General features: G+C 38.9%; 1 protein-coding gene across 1 annotated transcript; it reads left to right on the forward strand.

The window, feature by feature from the left end:
* Nucleotides 1–575: 575 nt before the first annotated feature.
* Nucleotides 576–26810, forward strand: LOC121485473 (zinc finger protein 383). The gene is made up of 5 exons (XM_041745921.1): nt 576–880; nt 14206–14262; nt 20316–20442; nt 20750–20845; nt 24584–26810. The coding sequence occupies exons 2-5, from the start codon at nt 14254–14256 to the stop codon at nt 25777–25779; spliced, it is 1428 nt and encodes a 475-aa protein (XP_041601855.1). The 5' UTR covers nt 576–880; nt 14206–14253; the 3' UTR covers nt 25780–26810.
* Nucleotides 26811–26970: the final 160 nt, after the last annotated feature.

Genomic DNA, 26970 nt, shown 5'->3' on the forward strand with positions numbered 1-26970 from the left:
CTCCACTGGATTTTCCTTCAAAAGAACTTCCCAACTCCCGCCTTCTTTTCCATGAAAGAGCTCTTCTTTGTTTGCTGTTACTTGTATTCTGGCAGAGCTTTTTCCTCCTAAATTGCAATTCTGTTATTCCCAACAAACTCATTTTGGTGGTAAAATGACTGACAGTTTTTTTTTTTTTTTAAGATTTTTATTTATTCAGTCATGAGAGACAGAGAGAGAGGCAGAGACACAGGCAGAGGGAGAAGCAGGTTCCATGCAGGGAGCCCCATGTGGGACTCGATTCCAGAACTCCAGGATCATACCCTAAGCCGAAGGCAGACGGACTCAACCGCTGAGCCACCCAGGCATCCATGAAAGTTTTATTTTTAAGGTTAACAGATACAAGTCCTAAAAGAGTCTTGGGTGAAGCTCCACTCTTCACTGTGGGCAAGCTCAGTGCATTGCTCTGAAACAATCCACACGGGAGGTAGCCTTACCCTTTCCACCTCTAGACTACATTTCCCAGAAGTTCTTGCGGCTTCAATCAACTTCCGTGGGAACTCAGCAACATTTTTCTATTTCTTAGGAAACATGAGGCTCCCGGGGGCTGGCAGGGCCCATGGAGGAAGCTTATCTCCAGGGAGTGTGGGATGTCTCCTGTGGGAACCTGACTCGGAGACTGCTCTTGGATCTAGAAGACCCTCTGCAGCGATCTGGAGAAGGGAGCAGGGATATCGGCTCAGCTTAGGTTTATACGCCAGCAGGAAATCGAAGCGCCAGGCGCCATATTGTCTGGGCCGACCTGCTTCCTGACTACATTTCCCAGAGGCCCCCGGGGGAGCAGGGCCGTTCCTTCACTCGCCTGCTTGACTCTCGGCCTCCCAGCAAGGGGAATTGCAAGGTGAGAGGCCTAAGTCTTGGGGGCTCGACCAGGCTGTTCAGATGCGTCTCTGGGTTGGGGAGGGGCAGCCTAAAGGGGCTTTCTGGGCGAATCTGGAGTCTCCGGCGCCTTTGAGTTGGTCGGATTGGGGGAACGGACCAGAGGAACAGGACTCCATGTGTGCGACTGTGACCTTAGGTGACTCTGCGGCGCTCCGTGTGGGGGTGTGATTGTCGGCCCCTGTGGTGGGTGTGTCATTGCGACTGACCATGCGCGGACCTCTGTTTGCAGGTGTAGCTGGGTATCCCTGTTGTAGGTTTGTGGTTCTGACTGTGCAGCTCAATGGGTGTAGGTGTGACTGTCCCCACCGTGGGTCTGTTCGTATGTGCTTTCCTTTTGTGTGACATTTTGTGTAGAATCCGTGATTGTGCGGCCATGAGTTATCTGAGGAGCGTGTGTGGTTGGGTTGAATGTTAGCAACACTGAGCCTCCTGGATGTCTGTGACTTTGTGAGGACGTGGGAGTGCGATCATGTAACTTTTTGTGGCACCGTGTGTGCAGTAGGAGGGTGTCTGTAACTGTTGCCAGGGTGGCAGTATGTGTTGTCCCACTAGTTGTGTGAGGTCAGGACAAGATTTTGGTCTTGAATAGCAGAGACCTCTCCCCTTCTGACATACTCAGACAGAAATGCCCCGTACAGCCTAGACTCCGACCTCTCTCTGGGGTTGGTAGGTGTGAGTCCAGAGCTGCTACCTCCCTGGTCAGTCTTCGCCGCAAGAAGGGTCTGGCATCTCATGATTCCTTTCTCCTTCCTCAGCTCTGCTTTTCTCAGATAGGTCCCCAAAGGAAGGAGGAGGAATGGCTGTTTAAGAAGCCAAATAGAAGGGGTTTCCTTTTTAAGCTTTTCTTCTTCTGGATGGCCTTGTTTAACTCAGAATCATCTATGTGAGCTGGAAAAATCTCCATTGAAGGAAAGAATGGGGGCAGCCTGGGTGGCTCAGCGGTTTAGCACCTGCCTTTGGCCCAGGGTGTGATCCTGGAGTCCCGGGATTGAGTCCCACATCGGGCTCCCTGCCTGGAGCCTGCTTCTCCTACTGCCTGTGTCTCTGTCTCTCAAGAATAAATAAAATCTTAAAAAAAAAAAAAAAAGGAAAGAATGGGAAGCCCTAGGGGTAGGCCCACAGATCCCAGCATTTCCCATCATTTCCTTCTACATAGTGTTCACATATTGAGAAAACATCTCAATTTCTCCAATGTATTAAGTTTTTGCTTTTTAAACACACACACACACACACACGATTATTTTAAAGAATTTGGAAAATAAGAAGTTAGAACAAAAGTAAAGTCCTACCACCCAGATATAACCATCGTCAATATTTTAATTGATTTCCTTCCAACACATTTCCTGTGTACATACAAGATACATTATGTTCAAGATCAAAATCTCGTAGTATTTATCATCTCACATTTTTTTGTTTTCACTAAAATTTATAGCTATTATTAATTAATTTTCCTTGGTTAGAAATTACTGAATATTGCATGCATCCACAAAAGTGCTTAAGATATAGACATACAATTTAAGAATTATATAGCTGAACTTCTATATAACAAAAACTTGTGTCAGCCCTCCAAAAGCCTCTCTTCTTCCTGCCCCCAGAATAAACTTAATTCTCTTCACCTCTTTAGGTAATCCTTATTCTGACTTTGGTGATAATGTATTTTCTCGATGTTAAAAAAAAAAAAAAAAACCCCATTTATCATATATCTACACATTCCTGAGTAATATAGTTAGGTTTTGTCTTTTTATCTTTATAGAAATGAAATTGTGCTGGGTAATGTTGTTTTGAGTCTTGTCTTTTTTAAACAATATTTTATTTCTTAGGCTTATTATCCTTTTGGTCATAAACTAAGGCTATATATTTGAACATTGGTTGTTTTCTGTTTTTGACTTATTTGAAAGGGCTGCTGTAAAGATGTTTTTATAAGTACTCTGCTACACATAGGTATGCTTTCCTAGGGTATAAACATGCAAATGGAATTGCCAGGCCGTAGGATTTATGTGTATCTTCAAATTTCCTAGATAATGCTGAACTGGTTTTCAATATGGTTGACCAGTTAGATTTTTTAAAAGATTTTATTTATTTATTCATGAGAGGCAGAGACAGGCAGAGGGAGAAGCACGCTTCCAGTGGGGAGACTGATGTGGGACTTGATCCCAGGACCCTGGGATCATGCCCTGAGCCAAAGACAGGTGCTCAATCACTGAGCCACCCAGGTGTCCCTGTATCAGTTAAATTCTTACCAGCAGTTTATCAGCATAGTCATCTGTATTCTCTCTAATACTTGGTCACTTGGTATTTTAATTTTTTTATTTGCTAATACAAAGATACATTGTTTATGAAGTATGACATACATTCCAAAAATACAGAAATCAAAGCATATGACTTGATGAATTTTTTAAAGTAAGCATATTCATTTAGCCAGATCTCAAATCAGATTAGGAAATAGAACATTACCAGCATTTTAGAAGCCCAGTTCTTGACCCATCCATTACACTACTCACCTCTCCCAAAGATAACCATCACTCTGTCTTCTACAGCCATAGAGTAATTTTATCTGTTCTGGAATTTTATGTAAATAGTATCACACAATTTGTGCTTGGCTCTTTTTGTTTAACATTATACTTCACAGGTAATATGAATGAATGTAATATGTAATAATATTATGTAGCATGAATATACAGGATTCATCCATGTTCCATGTTGTTGTGGGTCATTCATTATTATTGCTGTTTAAAATGCCATTGCATGAATATAACACAATTTATTTATCAATTCCATAATTGATTGGCATTTCAATTTTCAAGATTTTAAATTGGGGCCATTATGAAAAAAGCTACCCTGAATATTCTTCATGTCTTTTGGTGCACATATGAATGCATTCTGTTGGGTATATCCCTAGGAATAAAATATTTGTGTTGTGGGTTATGCATATATTCAGCTTTAATATACAATCATGGTTTTCCTAAATGATTTTATCAATTTAAGATCCTACTTCATTGTGTCAGAAAAGACATTAGAAGCATTGCCAGAAAGAACAATAGTTTATAATGAAAGTCTACCAATAAATATTATAGTCCTAAATAGTTACCTTTGTAAAATGTTTCAAATATATTTGACAGAAATAAAAGATGGAGTGGACAAATCATAATCAAAGTAGGGGATTTTAGCATTTTTCTCACTTTTCACTGTTAGAACAAACAGTATATACCCAGTAAAGCTGTATAATACCAAAACAGTATAATTGACAAACTTAACCTAATTGACATATGTGGAACAGTGTGCTTTCCAACTACAATGTATATTATCTTCAGATGTACATATCAAAATGTGTGGTGTTGCTAAAGTTGAACCTGAGGGAAATAATATAGCTATAAATGCATAAACTAGTAAAGAAGAATGTTGAAAAATTAATGACCTCTGTATTCATCTCAGAATTTTTTTTTTAAGGTTTATTTACTTATTCACGAGACACACACACACACACACAGAGGCAGAGACACAGGCAGAGGGAGAAGCAGGCTCTTCGCACGAGCCTGATGCGGGACTCGATCCCGGACCCGGGATCACAACCCAAGTCAGAGGCAACCGCCCAACTGCTGAGCCCCCCGGGCATCCCCATCTCAAGATTTTTTAAGACCCTTTTTTATTTATTCAAGAGAGCTAAGAGCAGGAGTAGCAGCAGAAGGAGAGGGACTGAGCATGGAACCTGAGGCGAGGCTCAATCCCACGACTCTGAGACCATGACCTGAGCTAAAACCAAGAGTCGGATGTTTACTGACTGAGCCACCCACACACCCATCTCAGGATGTTAAGACAAAGTATACTAAGGGGTATCTGGGTGACTCAGTGGTTGAGCATCTGCCTTTGGCTTAGGTGGTGATTCCAGGGTCCTGGGATTGAGTCCCGCATGGTGCTCCCCAGAGGGAGCCTACTTCTCCCTCTGCCTGTGTCTCTCATGAATAAATAAGTAAAATCCTAAAAAAAAAAAAAAAAAAAAAAGAACCTGAGCCTTGTGATCATTATGCTGAGTCCCTTTTTATATGTCATCAGACATGTAAATTTCTGGGTTTTAATATAGATTTTTATTTTTGTAACTCAGTTTTCTTTATTGGATGTGGTATGTGCTTAAAGCTTTGCATGGTCTGCAATGTCATCACAACTCATCATCCTGTCATACTGAGCTAGGCTAGGCAGTTTTTAAGAAACGTAGATTTTCCTAATATCGCTATTTAATTATTAAGGATTTAATTTTGTTAATAAAATGTTAATTTCCTAGATGATAATGGATTGAGTATGCAGTGAGCTCTCATTTGGAACATTCAGCTTGCTTATTATTTCATTGTACCCTATTTCTACTTGGATTTGTGTGTGCTCACTTGTGCCAACTAACTGTGGAATACCCTTTCTATCTAGGGTTATATGTGAGGCCACATGTGTGATGGGTCCTACCTGGTTTTGGTACAGTTTTTTCCTTCCTTTCTTCCTTGCTTCCTTGCTTCCTTCCTTCCTTCCTCTCTTTTTAAAGATTTTGATTTTTTTTTTTTTTATTTATTTGACACAGAGAGAGCGAGCGAGCATAAGTCAGGGGCAGCAGAGGGAGAGGGAGAAGTAGACTTGCTGCTGAGCAGAGAGCCCCATGTGGAGCTCGAAGTTCCTTGAGTTTATACTTTTCAGATTATACAAGTAGAAACAAACACTTATACTAGAAATATAACTAGTAAGACAAGAAAAAAACCACACATATAATCACTCACTAATTATAGCCAGTAAAAAAAAAAAGGTATTTTTATTCACCTTTTTTTGTGCACTTTTTATTTTTCTCTCACATGGTATTATGGATTTAAAGCATTTTTTCAATGTTTTAATTAACTGATGGTTGTTATGGACTCCATCATAGTACAAGGAGGAGTGGCAGGGGAAATATTCATAGTATATTGTTGAATAATGTTTCACTATACTGCTAGTGAGGGCCCCTATTAGGAGACTTTTTAAAAAAACATTAAGTAATCTCTATACCCAATGTGGGGCTCATATTCCTCATCCTGAGGTCAAGAGTCAAGTGCTCTATGACTGAGCCAGCCAGGCAACCCTTAGGAGATTCTTACAAGGAATCTTTTCAGCACAGCTTCTGATACTTTTGAGAGTATCATCTTTTGGCAACAGCAGCAAAATGTTGCAAATTATTTTCTGTTCTAAGGTGTGAAGTTAGCTATTATTTAGGAACTCTCTTTTCTTTTATCTGTTCCTCGCTTCTCTTCTTTCCTTCTTGGAATTGAATAAAAGACCAAATATAGATGACTATGTTATACCTGAGAGTTTCTGTTGAACAAATGTGCTGCTATTGTCGGACTATTTTAAGTGGTGCCACAGCTCAAAAGTTTTCTTTTTAAGATTTAGTGTTCATATCTTCTTGTCTTCTTTCTTTTTTGGTTTTCTTATAAGTCATTTTTTTCAACCTTCAAAATTTTCTCATACTTGGATAGATTATTGAGGGGAGGAGTTAGCAATTAATTGAGGGAGTAATTAAATCTGAGATGTTTCCGCAATAGATGTCTATTATGGAACAATGAGCAAAATTTGCTTTTTTTAATGATCAAACAAGACTTAAATTATATATGCAGATAGGCACCTTCTTCCTCAGGAAAGTGGTTGGGAGCAGTGACAGGTACATGCAGCTGTTAAATATTAGCTTCATTATGCAGTGACTGAACACTCCCATGGTGACTCTGACTTCATAAGGCTATTTGCTTATGACTCTATTTATCTAAAAAACAGCAAGCACAAGAGTAGGAGAGTTAGAATACATATAGTATTTTATCAAGATTAGCACTCAGTGTTTTGAGCAGGTTTATTCTATATTAAAGTAGTTTTTTTAAGAAAGTTTATTTATTTGAGAGAGAAAAAGCATGAGCAGTGGGGTGGGGAAGGGCAGAGGGAGAGTGAGAAGCAGGCTCTCTGCTGAATAGGGACCCCCACATTACTTGATGCTCAGACTCCAGGATCATAACCTCAACCAAAGGCAGATGCTTAACCGACTGAGCCACCAAAGCACCCCAGATTAAAATAATTGGGGTGGTGTGGATGAAAAAGTAAACTGAAATCCTGGAGTTTCCTGAAGAGAATCAAGATGAGCATTAGTCTCCCCACTTTTATTGGGCCTAAACTCTTTCTGTCTTAATTACCTCCACCATCCTTTCTTCTGGCCAAAACCATGCAAAGATGTACTGGTTTCCCTCTCCCATTAGCCATTCAGAACGTTCACCCCACTTTCAATTTCCTTATCCTTAATAGGAAGTAAGAGTTATTGCCTCTTCCTACAGGAATGGGAATGTTCTCAGAAAAGTAATGGACTGTAGTAGAAATTACATTAGGAGAGAATTCTAAAGGAGCTCATGGGTGGCTCAGTTGGTTAAGGGTCTGCCTTGGCCTCAGGTCATGATCCCAGAGACACAGGAGTCCCAGGATCCAGCTCCCTGCTCAATGGGGAGTCTGCATCTCCCTCTGCCCCTCTGCTTGCTCATGCATGTCTGTGTGTGTGTGCGCACGTGCGCGCTCACTTTCAAATAAAATATTTTTTATTTTTTTATTTTTTATTTTTTTTATTTTATTTTATTTTTAAATATTTTTTAAAGCAATTTTTTTTTTTTTTAGGATTTTATTTATTCATTCATGATAGAGAGAGAGGCAGAGACACAGGCAGAGGGAGAAGAGGGCTCCATGCAGGAAGCCGGATGTGGGACTTGATCCCAGAACTCCGGGATCTCACCTGGAGCCGAAGGCAGGCACCCAACCACTGAGCCTCTCAGGCGTCCCTCAAATAAATAAAATCTTTAAAAGAATTCTAAAGACTAGGGTTCTTTTTTTTTCTTTTTTAAAGATTTTATTTATTTATTCATGAGAGGCAGAGAGAGAGAGAGAGAGAGAGAGGCAGAGACATAGGCAGAGGGAGAACCAGGCTTCATGCAGGGAGTCCAATGCAGAACTCGATCCCTGGACCCTGGGATCTCGACCTGAGCCAAAGGCAGATGCTCAACCACTGAGCCACCCAGGCATCCCAAGAATTGGGTTCTTAAAAGTTAGTTTCAGCATCATTAGTCTTAAGGAAAATGTAAGTTAAACCTAAAACCATAATGAGATACCACTTCCATCTTGTAGGATGCTTGTGATAAAAAAAGATAGTAACAAGATAAATATTTTGATAAATTACTGGTGAGATGCAGCATGGTTCAACTCTTTAGAAAACGGTTTGGCAGTTCTTCAAAATATTGCCATTTGACTTAGGAGTCCCATTTCTAGGTATGTATTCAAGAGAACTAAAAACAAAACAAGAACAAACCAAACAAAAAAAAAAAAAAAAGAGAGAGAGAGAGAGAGAGAACTGAAAACAAATATTCACACAAAAACTTGTCCATGAATGTTCATAGCGGCATTATTCACAGTAGCCAAAAGTAGAAATAATCTAGATGTCTACCAACTGATGAAGAGATAAACAAAATGTGATCCATTCCAATGGAATATTATTCAGCAGTAAAAGGGAATGAAGTTCTGATAACATGCCACAATATGGATATACCTTGAAAACATGATAAATGGAAAACACCTAGTCACGAAAGGCCACATACCATAGGATTCCATTTATATGCATTGATATGCAATGTTAGACAAGTCCATAGAGGCAGCAAGTAGATTTGTGTCTGCTTAGGGCTGAAGCTAAGGGAGGAGGGAAAAAAGGAGATTGTTAATGGGCTTTTGGGGAAATGAAAATGTTCTAAAATTAGATCATGGTATACTAAAAATGTAGAATTTATATATTTTATTATTTTATTTTATTTATTTATTTATTTTATTTATTTATTTAATTTATTTAATTTATTTATTTATTATTGTATTTTATTATTTATATATTTTATTATTATATTTATATATTTTAAAGACTGGTTTATATAATATATTAAGTATATCTCAATAAAGCTATTTAAACAAAAATCAAAGCCACCTAAAAATAGTGGAGAAGAGTCTAGATAAAACCATATTGGCCATGACCTGATAATTATTGAAGCTAGTAGTTAATGGTACATGGAGGATTTTCATACTATTTAAACTCTACTTTTGTGTGTGTGGGGGGATTTCAGTATTAAAAGGTTTAAAAAAAAAAAAAAGAAAGAAAACTAACCTAATGCCTAACTGAGAAATACCAGAAGCATTCATAGTAAAATTAGGGAGAAAGCACCATCAGCAGTATTATTGAACCTTTTTTGTTTTTTTTTCCCCCTAAGTCCATTAGAAAACCATCACTCCATAGGAAACAACTAGAAAACAACTGCTTTATTTTCCCCCCCCCCCCGGTAACTTCTGTCAAGCTTCTCTGGGCCAGTTGATTTCCTGCCTGTGGATAAATGTTTCAGTCACAGAAAATAATCCTCTAGTTTCTTTTAGTCACAAAACCAGACTCATTTCAGTAATTAGAATGTCTGTTTCACTTTACTAATTGATGCCATAAACTTTCTTTTTATTTATTTTTTTATTTTTTATTTATTTATTTTTTTAAACTTTCTTTTTAAAAGTTTAACCTCCAGGATGCCTGGGTGGCTCAGTGGTTGGGCGCCTGCCTTTGGCTCAGGGTGTGATCCCAGAATTCCGGGATCAGTCCCACATCAGGCCCCCTGCAAGGAGCCTGCTTCTCCCTCTGCCTGTGTCTCTGCCTCTCTCTTTCTGTGTCTTTCATGAATAAATAAATGAAATCTTAAAAAAAAAAATTTAACCTCCTGGTTCCTTGAGCTAGATTCTTCCAGTGAGAAAGCTTGATGATTGCTTCTCTTTTTCCTTATCCTTTCTTTTTTTTTTTTTTTTTTTTTTAAGATTTTATTTATTTATTCATGAGAGATACAGAGAGAGAGGGAGAGACATAGGCAGCTGGAGAAGTAGGCTCCCTCCCTGCTGGGAGGATTTTATCCCCAGATCCGGGATCACAACCTGAGCCTAAGGCAGACCTGAGCCTAAGGCAGATGCTCAACCACTGAGCCACCCAGGCGTCCCTCTTTTTCCTTTTCCTAAACTTCTCTGTTTGGCTAGACAATTCCTTGAAGTGGGGAGCAGTGAAAAGAGAGGGAAAGAAAAATCTTAATTTTAGGGACCCTAGTTCTCTATAGCCTTGGGGCATGTTTGCAACTCTTTCTCAGGAGAGTGCAGTGGCTCTAGTCCATCTGGCTGCTTACAGTTCCTACATTCATTCAGGCTTTGGGCATCTGTCCTCCATGGAGCTCATCTGTAGAGCTGGAAATCCTTTTGGTAGGCCTAGAATAAACCCAGACGCAGGCCGGGTCCTCCTGTGGGGCCCATATCTAGTTCCAAGAGAAAATGAGGTCCCAGTCTTTTGTGCCCTCTAAACTTGAACACAAGGAAAAATTTCCCAAGAACTGTCACATTCCACTTGAAAGTCTTGCGGCACTGAGGTCCCTCTTTTCTGTCTCTGTAAGGTAGGAGGAATACAGAGCACACCGGTGCTTTCCAAAAACAGATTTTTATCTCAAAGACAGCCTCCTCCTATGCACTCTCCAATCTTTGAAACACCTTTAGATGTCGAATTGAACTGAGGGCACAAAATCAATTTGCAGCCAGTTTCTTTTGCACGATACAGAAGATGGCCAGGGTTCTTGGGGCACCTGGGTGGCTCATTTGGTTAAGCATCTGCCAAATCATCTGTCATGATTCCAAAGTCCTGGGATGAGCCCCACATCAGGCTTCCTGCTCAGCTGGGAGTCTGCTTCTCTCTCTCCATCTGCCCCTCCTCTCCACTTGTACTCTCTCAAATAAATCTTAAAAAAAAAACCAAAAAACCAAAACAAAACAAAAACAATGGCCAGGGTTCTCACTGTGGAATGCAGAGTTTTGTGGCTCCTATTGACTTGCTCTTCTTCAGGACTTCTAAATCAAGAATGGGAGAGGCAAAGTTTAACATCCTGTTATAGACTGAAAACTATTACAAATAAAGTAGAATTCAAAAAGGTACACAGCCAATATCCAGAATTTTGTATATTTAAAACAAAATAGAAGATACACTGGGAAAAGTATAATAAGATTTATAAGTAAATAATATATAATACATTTATATATAATAAGTATATACTTATAATTATGTTTATTAATTTTTATAATTATATAATTATGTATTATTTATAAATATAATGAATAATAGGCACAAAACTATTATAAGATACGGGAATAATATGAAAAAGAAATGAGCATGTTACACTTGAGGAAAACTTTTCAGTATGCTGAAGGACACAAACATTGACTTGAATAAATAGAAAGATATATGTTCCGGGAGAGTATCTCAATATCATAAAGGTGTCAGAACTCCTTAAGTTAACATATTCATTTTATGCAGCCTCAAGAAAAATACTAATATATTTTTTAAACAATTTATGCTCATATGGGAAATCAGAATATCAGGAAACTTGAAAAAGATGAGTAGTGTGGGGTTATTATTATTTTTAATCTAGACAGTCTGGCTTCAGAGCCAGAACTTTTTTTTAAGACGTTGTTTTATAGCAAAATCAAGGGGAAGGTACAGAGATTTCCCACATATACCCATAGCCTCTCCGTTCATTATCAATATTCCCCACCAGGTACATTTGGTACACTTTCTTTATAAAAGGCTTTTAATTTTTTCTCTATTTTTTATTTTATTTTATTTTTTAAAAGATTTTATTTATTTATTCATGAGAGACACAAAGAGAGAGAGGGGCAGAGACATAGGCAGAGGGAGAAGCAGGCTCCTTGCGGGGAGCCCGATATAGGACCCCGATATAGGACCCCGATCCCGGAACTCCAGGATCACGCCCTGAGCCAAGGCAGACACTCAATTGCTGAGCCACCCAGGTATCCCTTTTTTCTATTTTTTTTTTTCCTTTTTTCTATTTTTAAAAAAGATCTTATTTATTTGAGAGAGAAGGAGCACGAGTGGTGGGGGGAAGGGCAGAGAGATGGGGGAAGCAGACTCTCCACTGAGCAGGGAGGACCCCAGGATCATGACCTGACCTGAAGGCAGACACTTAACCAACTGAGCCACCCAGGTGCCCCCATTTGGTACACCAATGAACCTATATTGACACTTCATGATCATCCAAAGTTCATAGTTTAGATTGTAGTTCATTCTTGTTCATTCTGTAGGTTAAGACAAGTGTATAATGACACGTATCCATCATTATAGTATATCATACAGAGTAGTTTTAGTGCCTCCAAAATCCTCTATGTTCTACTTATTCATCCCCCCCCTTTCCCAAGCCCCTGGTAGCCACTGATCTTATTACTGTCTTCAGAGTTTTACTTTTCCAGAGTATTATATAGTTTGAGTCATATAGTATATATTGGCTTTTTTTTTTTTTTTACAGTAATACGTATCTAAGCTTCTTTTATATCTTTTTATGGCTCCATAGCTCACTTTTTATCCTGAATGACATTCTGTTTTCTGGATGTACCCCAGTTTATTTAACCACAAACCTACTAAAGGTTCCAAGTCTGGAATTAGGAATAAAGCTGCTGTGCAAGTCTTGGTGTGGACATAATTTTTCAGCTCCTTTGGGTAAATGCTAAGAAGTGTTGTTCCTGGATCATATAAGAGTATGTCTATTTTATTATTTTTTAAAGATTTTATTTGTTTATTCGTGAGAGAAACAGAGAGAGAGGCAGAGACACAGGCAGAGGGAGAAGCAGGCTCCCTGAGGGGAGCCCCATGTGGGACTTGATCCCAGGACCCCGAGATCACAAACTGAGTCAAAGACAGATGCTCAACCACTGAGCAACCCAGGTGCCCCAAGAGTATGTTTAATTTTTTTTTAAGATTTTATTTATTTATTCATGAGAGAGATAGAGAGAGAGAGAGAGAGGCAGAGACACAGGCAGAGGGAGAAAGCAGGCTCTATGCAGGGAGCCCGATGTGGGACTCTATTCCAGGACTCCAGGATCATGCCCTGAGCCGAAGGCAGATGCTTAATGGCTGAGCCACCCAAGCATCCCAAGAGTATGTTTTATTTTGTTAGAAACTGTCAAACTGTCTTCCAAAATGGCTGTATCATTTTGCATTTCCACCAGCAATGAATGAGAGATCCTGTTGCTCTTTGCCAGCCTTTGGTGTTGTCAGTATTCTGAATTTGGGCATTCTAATAGGTATGTAATGGAAGCAGTGAGTGTGATGCTGGCCAGAGAATAAAGATGAAACACTGAACCAAAATAGAACCACAGTAAATCCAAACATGTACCATCTGTGATAATGGTATAGCATTTAAATCAATGCTGTAGTCCTCTGCTGAAGACTCACTGCCCCCCTCATTTCAATGTATCTGAAGTCAGGTAATATCTAATACACTTTTTATCTTTCTTAGTGGCATATAAAATAATAGTGCATTTTAAGTAAGATATATTATTCACATGTGACCTTGGTACACTTGGGTAGTCGGCCTCCTGTGAGAGAAATTAAGTAGGATTCCTAAGTCATAAATTATACTGAAATAAAGTTATAATTTATAATCTTATACTGTCATCTTTATTAAATACTATACCAAAATAAAATAATAATTGATTAAAGTCTTAAGTATGACAAAGCATTAAACAGAGAAATTTATATAAATATACATAAGAAAAGTCTTCTTACCCAAAAGCTATAAAAGTTGACACTTTTGTTTTGCATGGCAAAAACCTATAAGCAAAATTAATTTTGTTTTAAAACAGACCTATAGCATAAGAATGAGGAGTGCCTCTATGTATGCCGCAGTGGGGGTTCTGGGGGTTGGGAGTTGACCCACTGGCTTGGGCTTGGGAAGTGAGAAGACTTCATTAGGAAAGTCTTAGTCCTGATCAGAGCATACTCCGTTCCTGGCCAAAGAGTACCATTTGGGTGAATCTGCGTGAGGACTTGAGTGAGGGCTGCAGAGGAGGAATCTGCTCAGGTAGGTCATAGCAGCTCTGCCTTGGGTTCAGAACAACATCACTGAAGTGAGACAAGGTCTGGCCTGAATTCTTTGGCTGAGGCAAGAACCTGGGTTAATCCGAAAAAGGAGAGGGAATCGGAGTCTATTCCTTTGAATCCGCTAGTCAGAATCCGTTTTACTACAGCTAGCCTGGGGCTTTTGGGGTTGAAGAGGTAGGATTTATCCCATACTCCCACTGACCACAGTTACATCATAAGACCCAGAGTGGTCAAATGAATACTGTAAAGCCAGTGTGGTTTCTAGAGCATTTCTTGCTTACCCAGTCCTGCTTTCTCAAAATACTCTCCTTTCTCAGGAAAACAGCCCCAAGGAGGACTGATCATTTCCTGCAATACTGAAAACCATGGCCCAGGTGAGTTGATGCTTTTTCTTACTGTTAGGTTTTTTAGTAACTAAATGGAAATGAGACCGCCAAGGCAAGCGAGGGTCCAAGAACAGGTTTTATTGCAGGCACCCTCGGGCGAGTTTCCACGACTTAAGGTGGGGGGGGGGAGTGAGTCGGGGAAGTCGCGCCAAGACAAGGTGGTAGGGGGTTTACATAACTAACGTTGTAAGGCAGAACGGTTTCCTATTGGTTGGCTCATATGCAAAGGAAGGATTGCAATCCAGCCAGTCAGAGTGACCCTCACTATCCAAAGGAAGGATCGCCAGTCCTCTGGGGTTTGAAGGGCAATGGGTTCCGTTGGGGAAGTCTAAAGGAGAGGTGTAAGGGTCTGTGTCAAGCTGTCAGCAGGTCATTGGTCCATTGGCGTCCCAAGTGGAGGTGGTGACAGGAACCTCAGCCATTTTGGGGTATCCGCCATCTTGAGGAGTTTCCCTTCCCGCCAGGCCCCAACACTTAACCTTCCTGACAGTTTCAGATTTTAAAAAGAATTATTTTTTAAAAATTATCATACAAGTATCTGTTTTCCTACTCCTGACATTTCTGGCTATCAGGTTTCCCCTTCAGAATCCTAGGTTTCTTTTTCCCCTCAGTCTAACCAGATAATCTTTTAAATAATAATCAATTTGTAAATGCAAATTGGTATTTACCAGTGAGATAGGATAGGAAGTGATGGTGGTAGCTCCAAATGTTAAACTGTTGCAAGATCTCCCAGTTTATGCAGCTTGGAAGATTGTGGGGTTGGTAGCTGGTCCTGATATATCTCTGTGACTATTAGGGCATCCAAGGAGACAAGTTCAATTTGAAGTTGGACAGGAAGTGTGGGTCATGAGGAACTTCTATATGAATCGCCAGTTTTCTTTATCTCAGAAATAAAAATACTCCCTAAAGGGAGATACCTGCATCTTTTTTAGCTGATTCCAATAGAGTATATCCATATTTTAATTAATATTCCTATATTGCTATTTCTTGATTAAATTTTTAGACATTTTGCAGGGTTTTTTTTTTACAAGGTATGTGTAGATTTACATGTGCCATATCACTCTGTTTCCTTTTCCCACAACAGTTATATCACAATTTTGTTTAAATCAATGCTATACATATAATTAGAGCCTTACAGATATTCTATTCTCTATCAACAACCTTTGAAAAACTTGATAATAATAAATTTCAGACATTGGAAATTTAGAAGAGTTACAAAATACCATATACTCACCATTCAGCTTCAACTCCAAGTCAGTTTTGTTTCATTTGTACTGATACCTTGCACACTACCGTACCCTCTCTTCTACACACAGGATTATTTTGAAACAAATACAAATTGGTATGTATTTCTGAAAGATAAGGATTATTTGTGAAAACAACCATTATGCCATTATTGCATCTATAAAAGTTAGGAATAATTTGTTAGTATCATCAATATCCAGCAAGTGTTCAAATTTTCATAATTGTTGAATTTTTTAATCACTTATTTGGGTTAGAATCCAAATAAGGACTGTGCACTGCAGTTGATTGATGTCTTTTGAGTCTCTTACTTTGTAGGTACCCCTTCTGTTTTCAAAAAGGAATGGCTCATTTGTCCACTATTTGAATTTTGCTGATTGCATCTCTGTGGCATCGTTTAAATGTTTCCTGAAAATTGGTAGTTAAATCTAGATGATTGATCAGATTCAGTTGGGATTTTTTTTTTTTTGTCATGAATATGTTATAGGTGGTGATATGTGATTCCATCAGGAGGCTCATTATATCGGTTCTCTTTCTTTTTGTAATGTTATATACTGTTGATGATTACTGTCTAAGTTAGAGGTTGCAGAATGATATTTTAATTCTTTCATTCTTCATAGATTAGGTAAAATACTCTTTATAAAGCAAACTTCTCATCAACCGCTTGGTTACCCTGAAGGATAGTCTGTCTAGGAAAGAATATTTGAACAATGATTTTGGTTTCTTAGATTCCTAAAAAGGTGACCAGTAGTTTTTTATTCACTATTATGAGTTCATGATTTAAACATTTTTTTTTTTAAATTTTTATTTATTTATGATAGTCACAGAGAGAGAGAGAGAGAGAGAGGCAGAGAGAGAAGCAGGCTCCATGCACCGGGAGCCCGATGTGGGATTCGATCCCGGGTCTCCAGGATCGTGCCCTGGGCCAAAGGCAGGCGCCAAACCGCTGCGCCACCCAGGGATCCCGATTTAAACATTTTTTTATGTATCAGTACATTATACTTGATCCTCAAATGATACCATTTTTGGCCATTGAGAGACTCCTCAAGTTGGTGTCTAAGTCTTTGTAACGTGATTCTAATAATTTTTGGTAGCTCGCGCTTTTTTTTTTTTAATTCGCTTTCTGATTTAAGAGAATATTCAGATTCATCCTGTGCATTTCTGACTCAATCCTGAAGTCATCTTTTATTTGAATATGATGCTTAAGGACTATAATCTCGATACCAGAGGTGCTTATTCCTACTAGATTAATTATTATTTGTAGGCCTTTTCAAATAGAGTCAGGAACTTGTTTGTTTTTAATATAAAATAAACTGATTAGGGACGCCTGAGTGGCTCAGAGGTTGAATGCCTGCCTTTGGCTCAGAGCGTGATCCTGGATTTCTGGGTTCAAGTCCCACATCGGGCTTCCTGCATGGAGCCTGCTTCTTCCTCTGCCTATGTCTCTGTCTCTGTGTCTCTCATGATAAATAAATAAAATATTTAAAAATAAAATAAAATAAAATAAACTGATTAAACCCCCCATTTTTAGTTAACATACAATGTTATGTTTGTTTCAGGTGTACAATATAGTGATTCAATATTTCCATATATTAGTGCTCATCAAAATAAGTGTACTCCTAATCCCCTTCATTTATTTCACCTATCCCCCTGCCCACCTCTACTCTGGTAACCATTTGCTTTTTCTCTATAGTTAAGAGTTGTTGTTTTTTTTCCCTTTGGTGGTTTATTTTATTTCTTAAATTTGACGTATGAGTGAAATTATATGGCATTTTTCTTTCTCTGACTGGCTTTTTTACTTAGCATTATATTCTCTAGATCCATCCATGTTATTGCAATGGCAAGATTTCATTCTTTTTATGGCTAAATAATATTCCATTGTATATTAGTGTCACATCTTTATCCATTCATCTATCAGTGGACACTTAGGTTGCTTCCATAATTTGGCTATTATAAATAATGCTGCTATAAACATAGGGGTGCATGTCTCCCTTTGAATTCGTGTTTTTTTTTTTTTAAGCTTTTATTTATTTATTCATGAGAGACACACAGAGAGAGGCAGAGACACAGGCAGAGGGAGAAGCAGGCTCCATGCAGGGAGCCTGACACGGGACTCGATCCTGGGTCTCCAGGATCACAACCTGGGCCAAAGGCAGGCACCAAACCGCTGAGCCACCCAGGCATCCCGTATTAGTGTTTTTGTATTCTTTGAGTAAATACCAGAATGCAATTACTGGATTATAAGATAGTTCTATTTTTAATTTTTTTTGAGGAACTTCCATACTGTCAAAGTGGCTGCACCAGTTTGCATTCCCACCAACAGTAGAAGAGGATTCCTGTTCTCCACATCCTCGCCAACACCTGTTGTTTCTTGTGTTGTTGATTTTAGCTATTCTGACAGGTGTGAGGCAATATCTCATTGTGATTTTGATTTGTATTTCCCTGATAATGAGTGATATTGAGCATCTTTTCATGTGTCTGTTGACCGTCTGTCTTCCTTAGAGGAATATTTGCTCAGGGCCTTTGCCCATTTTTAAATTGGATTATTTGTTTTTTGAGTATTGAGGTTTATTAGTTCTGTATGTATTTTGGATACTAACCCTTTATCAAATATGTTTGCAAATATCTTTTCCTATTTAGTAGGTTGTCTTTTAGTTTTGTTGATTGTTTCCTTTGCTTTGGAGAAACTTTTTATTCTGATGTAGTCCCAATAGTTTAATTTCACTTTTATTGGGATGCCTGGGTGGCTCAGTGGTTGAGTGTTTGCCTTCGGCCCAGGGCATGATCCCAGAGTCCCAGGATCGAGTCTTGCATCGGGCTCCTTGCATGGAGTCTGCTTCTCCTCCCTCTGCCTATGTCTCTGTCTCTCTCTCTCTGTGTCTCCCATGAATGAATAAATAAAATATTTTTTTTAATTGCTTTTATTTCTCTTATCTCAGGAGACATATCTAGAAAGATGTTACAGCTGATGTCAGAGAAATTACTCCCTGTAGTCTCTCATAGGACTTTTATGGTTTCAGGTCTTTTTTCTTTTTTCTTTTTTTTTTTTAATTTTTATTTATTTATGGTAGTCACAGAGAGAGGCAGAGACACAGGCAGAGGGAGAAGCAGGCTCCATGCACTGGGAGCCTGACGTGGGATTTGATCCCGGATCTTCAGGATCACGCCCTGGGGCAAAGGCAGGCGCCAAACTGCTGCGCCACCCAGGGATCCCGGTTTCAGGTCTTACACTTCGGTTTTTAATTGATTTTGAGTTTGTTTTTATGTACGGTGTAAGAATGTGGTCCAGTTTCATTCTTTTGCATGTAACTGTTGAGTTTTCCCAACACCATTTGTTGAAGAGACTGTCTTTTTCCCAATGTATATTCTTTCCTCTTGTCAAAGATGAATTGATCATATAATTTTGGGTTCATTTCTGGGCTTTGTGTTCTGTTCCATTTGGTTTATGTGCCTATTTTTGTGCCAGTACCATACTGTTTTGATTACTACAGCTTTATTTTTTAATTTAATTTTATTTTTATTATTATTTTGATTACTACAGCTTTAAAACTTAACTTGAAGCCTGGAATTGTGGTACCTCCATTTTTTTTTTCCTTTTCAAGATTGCTTTGGCTATTCGGGTCTTTTGTGGTTCCATACAAGCATTAGGAGTGTTTGTTCTATTTCTGTGAAAAATACTGTTGATATTTTGATAGGGATTGCATTATTATTTTTATTTTATTGTATTTTTTTAAAGATTTTATTTATTTATTCATGAGAGACACAGTAAGAAAGAGGCAGAAACACAGGCAGAGGGAGAAGCAGGCTCCATGCAGGGAGCCTGATGTGAACTTGATCCTGGCACCCCAGGATCGCACCCTGAGCCGAAGGGAGATGCTCAACTGCTGAGCCACCTAGGTATAGGCATCCCTGATAGGGATTGCATTAAATCTGTAGATTGCCTTTGGGTATTATCGACATTTTAATAGTATTTGTTCTTATAGTCCATGAGTACAGAATGTCTCCTTTTGTTTTTGTTGTCTTTAACTTCTTTCATCAGTATTTTATAGTTTTCAGAGCATGAATCTTTCACATTTTTGGTTAAGTTTATTCATAGAAAAAAAGTTTATTCATAGATTTTTTTAAAGACTTATTTTTATTTATTTTTTTAAAGATTTTATTTATTTATTCATGAGAGACACAGAGAGAGAGAGAGAGAGAGAGAGAGAGAAGCAGGCTCCATGCAGGGAGCCCAACGTGGGACTCAATCCCAGGTCTCCAGGATCAGGCCATGAGCTGAAGGCAGCACTAAACCGCTGAGCCACCCGGGCTGTCCAGAGATTTATTTTTTTAAGTACTCTCTACACCAAATATGAGCCTTGAACTTAAAACCCCAAGATCAAGAGTCAACATGCTTTATCAACTGAGCTAGCCATGTATCCTCTAGATATCTTATTATAAAATAAACTAATTACTCTTGCATCTGTTTTTAAGATCCAAAGATACTAGTTCTTTTTTTTTTATTTTTTTATTTTATTTATGATAGTCATACAGAGAGAGAGAGAGAGGCAGAGACACAGGCAGAGGGAGAAGCAGGCTCCATGCACTGGGAGCCTGACATGGGATTCGATCCCGGGTCTCCAGGATCACGCCCTGGGCCAAAGGCAGGCGTCAAACCGCTGCGCCACCCAGGGATCCCCAAAGATACTAGTTCTGAGTGATAACAATACAGTCACTCATTTACTTTAACCCATGGTACAAGTGCAGTAATGTCTGAATTACTTTTATTACACAAATAATATATATGTTTATTGTTTCAGGGATCAGTGATGTTCAGTGATGTGTCTATAGACTTCTCACAGGAGGAGTGGGAGTGCCTGGACCCTGGTCAGAGAGACTTGTACAGAGATGTGATGTTGGAGAACTATAGCAATCTGCTGTCAATGGGTAAGGGCTTCTATACCAGTAGTTTAGAGTTGTCCTCTGGAATGTTCCTTCCACAGTGAATTTCCCAGCTGCTTTTCGAGTTACCGGCTGAATTTCTGCTCCCTATCCCCAAATAAGTGGTTTGAGCTGCAGTGAAAAGGAAGAGTTGGAAATGGGCAACTCCAGTGACTGTGGCAGAAGCTTCATCCTCTTTCTTTGGCTGTTCCTGTAGTGACATCTCCTCTTTGGTCATCAAGGGACTGGATCTGATTTCCAGATCTGGTTTACCCACAGCATAACCATGTCCCATATCTTTTCTTGTGAGCAGGACTTTACATTCCTAAGCCTCAAGTTATCTCCTTACTGGAACAAGGAAAAGAGCCCTGGATGGTTGGCAGAGAGCTGACAAGAGGCCTGTGTTCAGGTGAGTGAGAAATGATTGGGCAGGAGCAAGGCACTACAGGTAAACTCAACACCTTGAGATATTATCTAGGCTTGTGAGGATAACCAAATCCTCTTAGCAGGAGTTTACAAATGAGCTGTTTCATTCCTTCTCTCACTTACTACTCCTGCTTTTCTTCTCCAACACACCTCATAATTTCAAGTAGGAAGTGCCCTTCACTTCCCCTCCAATAAAACGCTTTTGACCATATTTTAGATTTAGATCCTTACTAACTTTTCTTCCTCTTAGACTTGTCTAAATGTTTTTCTTGGTTACCACCCCCAAAATAATGTGTGTGTGCACCATGTCTTCATGGATATTACTTGCCAGTGACTCATCAGTTTGTTGCACATTTTTCCTTTACCCAGTGTTTTTCATTTACTGATTTGTGCAAGGGAGTCTGCCAGGTGCTATAGTTTGCTAATTGTGTCAGCTATTAAGAACTTGGGCATCAAAAAGTAGTGCTAGAATATATCCATAAAGAATTTCCACAAAGTAGACTCTAGTAAAGAGAATCAGGGAGCATAACAGAAAGTCAGAGGCTAAATATGCAGAAGTGGAAAATCCATACTGAAATAATAGTTTGGAGTTTTGCAGGTGATTGTAGTTATCTTCCATGATGACAATGTTGGGAAAACCAAAAAGGCTGTAATAGGAAGGAAGAGGTGTCAAGAAGGGGAGATTTAGGATAAAGTGTTACCTTATCCAAAATGCTCCAGAAGGGGATCCCTGGGTGGCGCAGCGGTTTGGCGCCTGCCTTTGGCCCAGGGCGCGATCCTGGAGACCCAGGATCGAATCCCACATCGGGCTCCTGGTGCATGGAACCTGCTTCTCCCTCTGCCTATGTCTCTGCATCTCTCTCTCTCTCTCTCTCTGACTATCATAAATAAATTAAAAAAAAAAATGCTCCAGAATAGCATAACTGTATAGTAAATATTGGTCCCACTGCTGGGATTATATCATTGAACAAAATTTTGCTCTTCTGGAGCCTGTGTTCTAGAGGGTGAGAGAGAAAAAATAGGTACATTTTGAGGGCAGCTGCGTGGCTCAGTTGGTTAAGGGTCTGCCTGGAGCTGAGGTCATGATCCCAGGGTCCTGAGATGGAGCCCCGCATCAGGCTCCCTGCTCAGTGGAGAGCCTGTTTCTCCCTCTCCTTCTGCCTCTCTCCTTGCTTGTGCTCTCTCCTTCTCTCTCAAATAAAATCCTTAAGAAAAATAGATATGTTATAATGTCAGGTGGTGGTATGTGATATGAAGAGAAGTTAGAGAAGTCCTCTTTGATGAGGTGATATTAAACCAAGACCTGCAGGAAGTGAGGGAACAAATAATGTAAAAGTCTGGTAGAAGAATCAGAGTTGGAATTCCTCGCTAGTCAGCTTGTTTTCACTTTCTATTATCTTTCCATGACAGTATTTTACACTGTGTCTTATTTTCTTTCTGTCTGCCTTAAACTTTAGCTGCCTCCTCTCTCAGCCCCTGCAGTAGTACATAAGCAAGTCTCTCTCTTCTCCCAAGATCAGCACCACAAAATTCCAAAGCAAATGGTATTTTTACTGAACCATCAAAACATAACATACTCTGAGTCTTCCGTATCTGCTAGTCACATCAATTTAGTTCAGTACTGGGGATCCCTGGGTGGCTCAGTGGTTTAGCGCCTGCCTTCAGCCCAGGGTGTGATCCTGGAGACCTGGGATTGAGTCCCACATCAGGTTTCCTGCATGGAGCCTGCTTCTCCTTCTGCCTGTGTCTCTGCCTTTCTCTCTCTCTCTCTCTCTCTCTCTCTCTTATAAATAAATAAAATCTTTTTTAAAAACTTAGTTAAATACCTTATATTTATTTCAGGCTCTGCCCCCCTTTTGGCTAGCCTTCTGTAATCTCTTTCAAATTTCGGCCAATAGATCCTTATTTTGGATTCTGTTCATTTTCCACTGCATCTGGGAGTGCTGCAGTTCTGACACTAACTGTCCAGAGTTAACCTAGACCCCACAGGTTAACAGAGTTTGCACAAGGCTGCCCTCACTTTATTTTATTTTACTCTTTTAATGATCTTATTTGCACGAGAGAGCGTGCATGCATGAGCATGAATGGAAGAAGGGGCAGAGGGAAAAGAAGAGGGAGAAGCAGACTCCTCACTGAGTAGGGAGCCCAATGTGGGCCTGGTATTCCAAGAACCTAGGAACATGACCTGAACTGAAGACAGACACTTTTTTTCTTTTTTAAGATTTTATCTATTTATTCATGACAGACAGAAAGAGGCAAAGACACAGGGAGAGGGAGAAGCAGAATGCATGCAGGAAGCCCAGTGTGGGACTCAATCCCACAGGACTCGATCCTGGGATTCTAGGATCACACCCTGAGCCGAAGGCAGAAGCTCAACCACCGAGTCAACCCAGGTGTCCTGAAGCCAGACGCTTAACTGACTGAGCCATCCAGGTGCCCCAAGACTGCCCTCACTGTAGATGCCAGCTTCAAGTCTCAGGGTTCTTAGACACCTGCATGTCTGAGCTACTGGCCATAAATTTGGGGATTTTCACAGCTTCTGCAAGTTTAATTATTTGCTAGAGTGATTCACAGAACTCCAGAAAGTTATATACTTAAAATTGCAATTTTACTTTGAAGGATATATTTTAAGGAACATCTAGTAGGTTTACGGATGTAGAGGTTCCACGTCCTCTCCTTGAAAGTGTGTCACTTTCCTGGCACATCAAGTGTGTTCACCAACCAGAAAGCTCCATTGAGCTTTGGTGTCCAGAATTTTTATTGAGATTTAATCACATTGGCATGATTGAGTGAGTGTCATTGGTTGTTCAATCTCTGGCTTCTCTCTCTTCCCCAGAGGTCCAGTAGCCGAAAGTCCCAATCTCCTAACAACATGCTAGATCTTTCTGGTGAACCCCATCCTGTAGCTATCTAGGGATCTGCCATGAGTCACCTCATAGCAAAAAACACTCCTATCAGGAAATTCCAAGGGTTTTTGAAGCTCTGTGTTAGAAACAAGGGACAAAGACCAAATTTATTTTTTATTATACTATAGAGCCCAAGAATCTTCCCCTGTGTGCATTTATTCCTCTCAGGGAGTGGAATAATTTTCTGACCTCTATTAAAGGTCTTTAATACTTTTTGTAATACATATGGTATGATGGTCCACTTTGGTTTCTTACATGTACACACATGCATGCTTATACAGATGTATATACAACTTGTAATCTTTTCATATGCCCAAGTATTATATATTTACTGTCCTTTCCTTATGATTCTGATCCACATCAGTATTTGAGAATCACTGTGGTTTCCTTTTTCTATAGTCTCCTCCCTCTGCATTCTGCATTATATCTCATTAATTTCAGTGCATTTTTGGGTCCATTTTCAGATTAAACAGATATACTTGAGAACTATATGTTATTTACTACCAGATATTATTTTCACTTTAATTTTTCCATTTCTCATATTAAAGTTTAATTTTTCATAAATGGTGGTGGGAGTGGAGGGGTGAAGAATATTTACCATTTTGGGCATCCTTGGTGGCTCAGTGGTTTAGCACAGCCTTCAGTCCAGGGCATGATCCTGGAGACCCAGGATTGAGTCCCACATCAGGCTCCCTGCATGGAGCCTCCTTCTCCCTCTGCCTGTGTCGCTGCCTCTGTCTTACCCTCTCTGTGTCTCTCATGTATAAATAAATAAAATGTTTAAAAAATATATTTACCATTTTATTTTCTTTCAGATCTGGAATCAATGTGTGAAACCAAGTTACTGTCTCTGAAGAAGGAAGTTTATGAAATAGAATCATGCCAGAGGGAGATAATGGGACTTACAAAGCATGGCCTTGAGTACTCCAGTTTTAGAGACATTTTGGAATATAGAAACCACTTTGAAAAACAACTGGGATATCAAAGTGGGCATTTCAACCAAGAAATATTCTCTCATGAATATATGCCCACATTTATTCAACAGACATTCTTTACTTTGCATCAGATAATTAACAATGAAGAGAAACCCTATGAATGTAAGAAATGTGGAAAGGTCTTTAGTCAGAATGCACAATTTATTCAACATCAGAGAATTCATATTGGTGAAAAATCTTATGAATGTAAGGAGTGTGGGAAATTCTTTAGTTGTGGCTCCCATGTTACTCGACATCTGAAAATTCACACTGGTGAAAAACCCTTTGAATGTAAGGAATGTGGCAAAGCCTTCAGTTGTAGTTCATACCTTTCTCAACATCAGAGAATTCATACTGGTAAGAAACCCTATGAATGTAAGGAATGTGGGAAAGCCTTTAGTTATTGCTCAAATCTTATTGACCATCAGAGAATTCACACTGGTGAAAAACCTTATGAATGTAAAGTATGTGGAAAAGCCTTTACTAAGAGCTCACAACTTTTTCAACATGTGAGAATTCATACAGGTGAGAAACCCTATGAATGTAAAGAATGTGGCAAAGCTTTTACTCAGAGCTCAAAGCTTGTTCAGCATCAGAGAATTCATACCGGTGAAAAACCCTATGAGTGCAAGGAATGTGGCAAAGCTTTTAGTAGTGGCTCAGCACTTACTAATCATCAAAGAATTCACACTGGGGAGAAGCCCTATGATTGTAAGGAATGTGGGAAAGCTTTTACTCAGAGCTCACAACTTCGTCAACATCAGAGAATCCATGCTGGTGAGAAACCCTTTGAATGTCTTGAATGTGGGAAGGCCTTTACCCAGAACTCACAACTTTTTCAACATCAGAGAATTCATACAGATGAAAAACCATATGAATGTAATGAATGTGGAAAGGCCTTTAATAAATGCTCAAACCTTACACGACATCTGAGAATTCATACTGGTGAGAAACCGTATAACTGTAAGGAATGTGGGAAGGCATTTAGTAGTGGCTCAGATCTCATTCGTCATCAGGGAATTCATACTGATGAATAATAAAAGTTAAAGCTTTTGTCACCTTTAAACAAAAAAATAATAATTCGTTTGATAGTTACTCTTTCACTATTTTTTCTTTTTAAATTTTATTTTACATTTCTTTTTAATTCAAATGTATTTCACTCTAAGTTATGAATTAAGATTCTAAGTTGACATTTGCCCACCCCCTGTTCCCCAGTCTTGGGCAGTTGTTCAATAATTCTTTTCTTCCCCATTCGTTTGTTTTACCTTTTTGGGTGAGACATTATATTATTGTTTATATTTGCTTGTATTTTTCTTCTCTGATCTATATATTTGTGCATACATCAATATTGCACTGTTTAAAATTGTGTGACCTTGTATTTTTTTAATTGTAGAATTATAACCTTGTTTTTGAAGTCAGTAATAATTTTTTGTTTCATTTCACAGATTTGTGTTTTCAGAAAATCAGGAAACCAGAAACTAAAAAGCCAAGATTATCAGTAATCATAGCAACTATCAATGATTACTCTTAAGTTAGTAGAGCAAATCCTACCAGACTTTGTTTTCAAAGTCATAGTATGCACGTTATCCCTTTGCCTGTTTTGATCGTGCCAAAATATATGGTTGCCATTTCAGTAAATACAGATTTTTTTAAATGACTTCTATATACTTAATGGCTTTTTTAAATGACTTTATTACTTGTGTTTTGTTTGCATCTAAGCATTTGCAGTTATTAAATCTGCCCTGATTACTATGACCCAAAATTTATGTTTGGATGTTTGTTTGTGTCTTTTAAAAGATCTATTTTAATTGCTGAAATTATGCACCTTTTCTCTCTGTAAACTGTTTTGTTCATTTTCATCCACCTCAGTCTCCTACTAGATAGGTAATTAACTGCTGTTATCCAAGTGTTGTTTATCTTTCCAGTTTTGTTTGTTTTGTTTTTACTTTTTACTTATATATGTTAGTGGCATTTTTATTTCCTATGTATTATTAAAGATAATCATGCTGTATGTATTGGTTTGTTGTGAGGATTCAATGAATTAATAAATGTAAAGTGCTTAGAACTATTCCTATTACATAGTAAATGTTTAGTAAAACTTGTCTACTATATTATTGATACATTCCTTTTCATAGTTACCTTTATTATTATTTGTGGAAAGGATTTTTTTTTAAAGTTTATTTAAGTAATCTCTATACCCAGTGTGAGGCTTGAACTCATGACTGTGA

The sequence above is a fragment of the Vulpes lagopus genome, chromosome 2, assembly GCF_018345385.1.
Source record: "Vulpes lagopus strain Blue_001 chromosome 2, ASM1834538v1, whole genome shotgun sequence".
NCBI classification, from domain to species: Eukaryota; Metazoa; Chordata; class Mammalia; order Carnivora; family Canidae; genus Vulpes; species Vulpes lagopus.